This window comes from Olea europaea, unplaced genomic scaffold, assembly GCF_002742605.1.
Source record: "Olea europaea var. sylvestris unplaced genomic scaffold, O_europaea_v1 scaffold2159, whole genome shotgun sequence".
NCBI lineage: Eukaryota > Viridiplantae > Streptophyta > Magnoliopsida > Lamiales > Oleaceae > Olea > Olea europaea.
Genome location: NW_019239577.1, coordinates 6747 through 10096, shown reverse-complemented (window position 1 = coordinate 10096; position 3350 = coordinate 6747). Strand labels below are relative to the sequence as shown.

At 31.9% G+C, this 3350-nt stretch overlaps 1 protein-coding gene across 1 annotated transcript; it reads left to right on the top strand.

Moving 5' to 3' along the window:
* Positions 1–2141: 2141 nt before the first annotated feature.
* LOC111380528 lies at positions 2142–2825 on the top strand. The gene has a single exon (XM_023004116.1). The coding sequence runs from the start codon at positions 2246–2248 to the stop codon at positions 2582–2584; it is 339 nt and encodes a 112-aa protein (XP_022859884.1). The 5' UTR covers positions 2142–2245; the 3' UTR covers positions 2585–2825.
* The last annotated feature ends 525 nt before the right edge of the window (positions 2826–3350 follow it).

Here is a 3350-nt window from a genome sequence, read left to right as displayed (position 1 = left end):
TTTAGTTGTGTAGTTGCTTTGTTTGTTCAATTTCGCTATTTGTACATCCCGGGTTGACACCTCGGATGTACAAATAGCAAAGCTCTTGTTTCTTTCGTATACAACAAACTTTCATAATCACTTTAAGGTAGAATCAGACATTTTTCATTTCGAGGCCAAAAAGTTGTAATTTAAAAAATAAATAAGTAAAAACGGCAAGACTGATAGTGAGTTGAGACTTGAGATGAGAATAGATGTGGATTAATGGTTAAATATTTGTGACTGACGATGTCTTTGGTGAGTCTGGTAGTGATAAGACGTTGGATTTTGATGGAATTGACGAAAGCTACATATTGGGGAGGAAAGAAAATAATTTGGTGATTTTATATTTGGATTTTTTAAGGAAAAGTTGTGCACAGTGTTCAAAAGAGGAAATGAATAAAATGTTGAAAATCAGAAATTCTAAACACGACGCCAAGCTATGTGCAGATTCATTTGTCTTCCTTTATGAACAATTCAACGGTTCTCGAAAGGATAATGATTATACTGCCGATATCTTCTGTCTTCAAGCCAGTTTATTCTTTGAAAGAGTAAACATATTATTATGAATATTGATAAGTTTATTATATTAACTAATTTGATTTTACATAATCGCATTATCTCATTGATTAATTTAAAGAAACCCTTTTCTGACTTGACTTTGGTTTCTTGTGAACTAGAAATTAATTAAAAAAAAAAAAAAAGATTTCTTGAATGTTTCAAATATGAATCATTAGCCTCCACCATTGACCGATTGAACATAAGAACAAATAAGGTTTTTGTATTAAAAAGATTGGTTGGTAGTTGTAAATTGTAGCTACGAAGTTGCCTTCATGACTGATAAATAACTACAAGTGACGAAGATATACAATTTAAATAACGGAAAATCCAGTACTTTAAAATAGTATCGAGAATGATTGGAAAAGTGGAAATAAGATCAGATATAATTTGATCACTATGAACAAATTCAAAATCTTTGTAGACAGAGCCAATCATTAGTTCCCAATCGTGTGGTGAATGGAATTCGATACACAAATCCGTTAATAAAAGAATTGAAAAAGCTTTTATTGTGTCGCTTACATTATATAAGAATTCCTGAGTCCAAGAGTTAATAATAACAAGTTCTTCATTGCCAAAATACGTGCTACATGATACATACTCTTGTCATTTTATTTGATTATAATCAATAAAGTTTTATAAATGAATATTTCATTTTTATTTTTTTTTGATAAACTAATTTTTGTACAATGTTATATTAACTTATTATTATTTAAAGACATGCTCCACATCCATTCTCGTGTTTAATCAACACACAAATTTTCGAGTACTTTGAGTAACTTATTATTAGTGAGAAGTAGTGCAATGTCCATGTGCTCGTTTAATAGTAATTTATGATTTGTAATAACAGTCTAGGCACACAAAATACTAAGTTTTTATAATTATAAGGATTGATTTTGAAATATTTATGAATTTTATCCTACTTTTTTAAATATCTGTAACGTCCTAGTTTTTATATATTAATAAGCCTTTGTTTGAGCCCATTATTTCGTTAAATAGAATAGTAAATTGATGAAAAATAAAAGATGTGCGGTTAAAATATAAGAAAAAAATTTAAATTTGTATTTAATATTATTTTATTAAAAAATATGCGAATAAAAAAAAAGAAATATATTTTTTATATCACCAAAATCAAACAAGGCTAAATGTTCTAGACATTGAATTATTATTTTTATTATAATAATGCCAGTTTATTTGGTACGCAACCTCTCACCCTGAGGAAAAGTTGGATTTTGCACTAAAAAGTCAACTTGCTTTTATTGACATAGCACCAAGCTACGTGGATTATAAATTATAAAGTTCGAAGCGAAACAAACTTTACAAAGTCACGTGTTTTGAATTATGTGTTTAATAATTTGATCATTGTGTATCGCATAAATTTTTAGAATATTCGTAATTCATTCAATCCAATCGGATACGAGATTCAATCTGTTCAGAGAAGTCGGCCATTTCGAGTCGAATCAGTTCAACTCGTGGCTTTTAGTCCTAATTTCGAACTTTATTTTCAAATAAAAGTAATGAATATATAATATACATTTACATCACCATTTGACTATAGCACTCAATAATAAATATATAGCTTCACCTCCTACAAATTCCTTCAATAAATTCAAGCACTGCAACTACAAACCAATCCCCAATATTGACTAAAATCCAATCTCTACTCGCCATGTTTAGGGCTCTGAGTACACGTAAAGGCCGCCAGGGCTACGAACAATTAACCGATGAGACGGAGCCCGTTAAAGATCCTTTGGGGCCTAAACTGAGCAAATCCAGAACCTTGCCGGCTAAATTTTTCAATTCATCGCCGAAAAACTTGACTCCTGTGGCTGCGGAGCAGGCTAAAAAGGTCAGCAAAATTCATCCCTTTTTCAGTATTTTTGTCGACTCCCGCCGGCGAAGGAAGAAGGCAACTGCAAAGCCGGAATTCTCAAGGTATGTGGAGTATCTGAAGGAGGGAGGTATGTACGGGATGATGAACGTCAAAGCAAGCAGCCAAAATAAATGAAGATTTTAGCTTAATTTCTACATTATTATGGTCTAATTTACTTACCGAACAGGCCACAAGTGTATGTAGATTGTAGCATGCTTAGAAATGATAAGACTTCGATATATAAATTATGCAGATTGGGAAGAAGGAAGGCTGCCTTCTTCATATTTTATGTGCAGATTCCTTTGTCACTTCTTTAACGATGCTTATTATTTTGTATCTCTTGTTTGCAAGAGAAGGAGATTTGTATATTTATTTATGTTTTTACTTATTTAAACATGAGATAAATAACTTTTCGCTAATATTATTATTATTTTTTTGTTAATAACTTTCACCCTTATCCTCCGACGAGACTCTACCTGAATTACTGATTTGACAAGAGTTTCCTCTTACTGTTTGAGCTGGATCTTTGTCTTCACCTGCATAAACGGGGACGAAATTTTTCATTTTTATTTTGTTAGTTTACGTAGGTTGTCGTGTTGGAACAAGAGAAATGACAGCATGGCATATAAATCTTTGTTGGGTATTTGGCAAATATGGTCGAAAACATTATCTCAGTTCTACTTTTAAATTTCAATTTAGAAAAATCAAGTATATTTATTTTTATATCAAAAATCAGGTATACCGTATATTCATTATTTACCCCACCCACATATCTCCCCCTCCATTTCTCCACAAAAATCGTATCTGTATGCACATGGTCATTGAATTCTGGACAAAACAAACTCCAGCCACCACCAATGTTCGTCACGTCACCGCCTCCAGAGTGTTAGGGGTGCGCGCA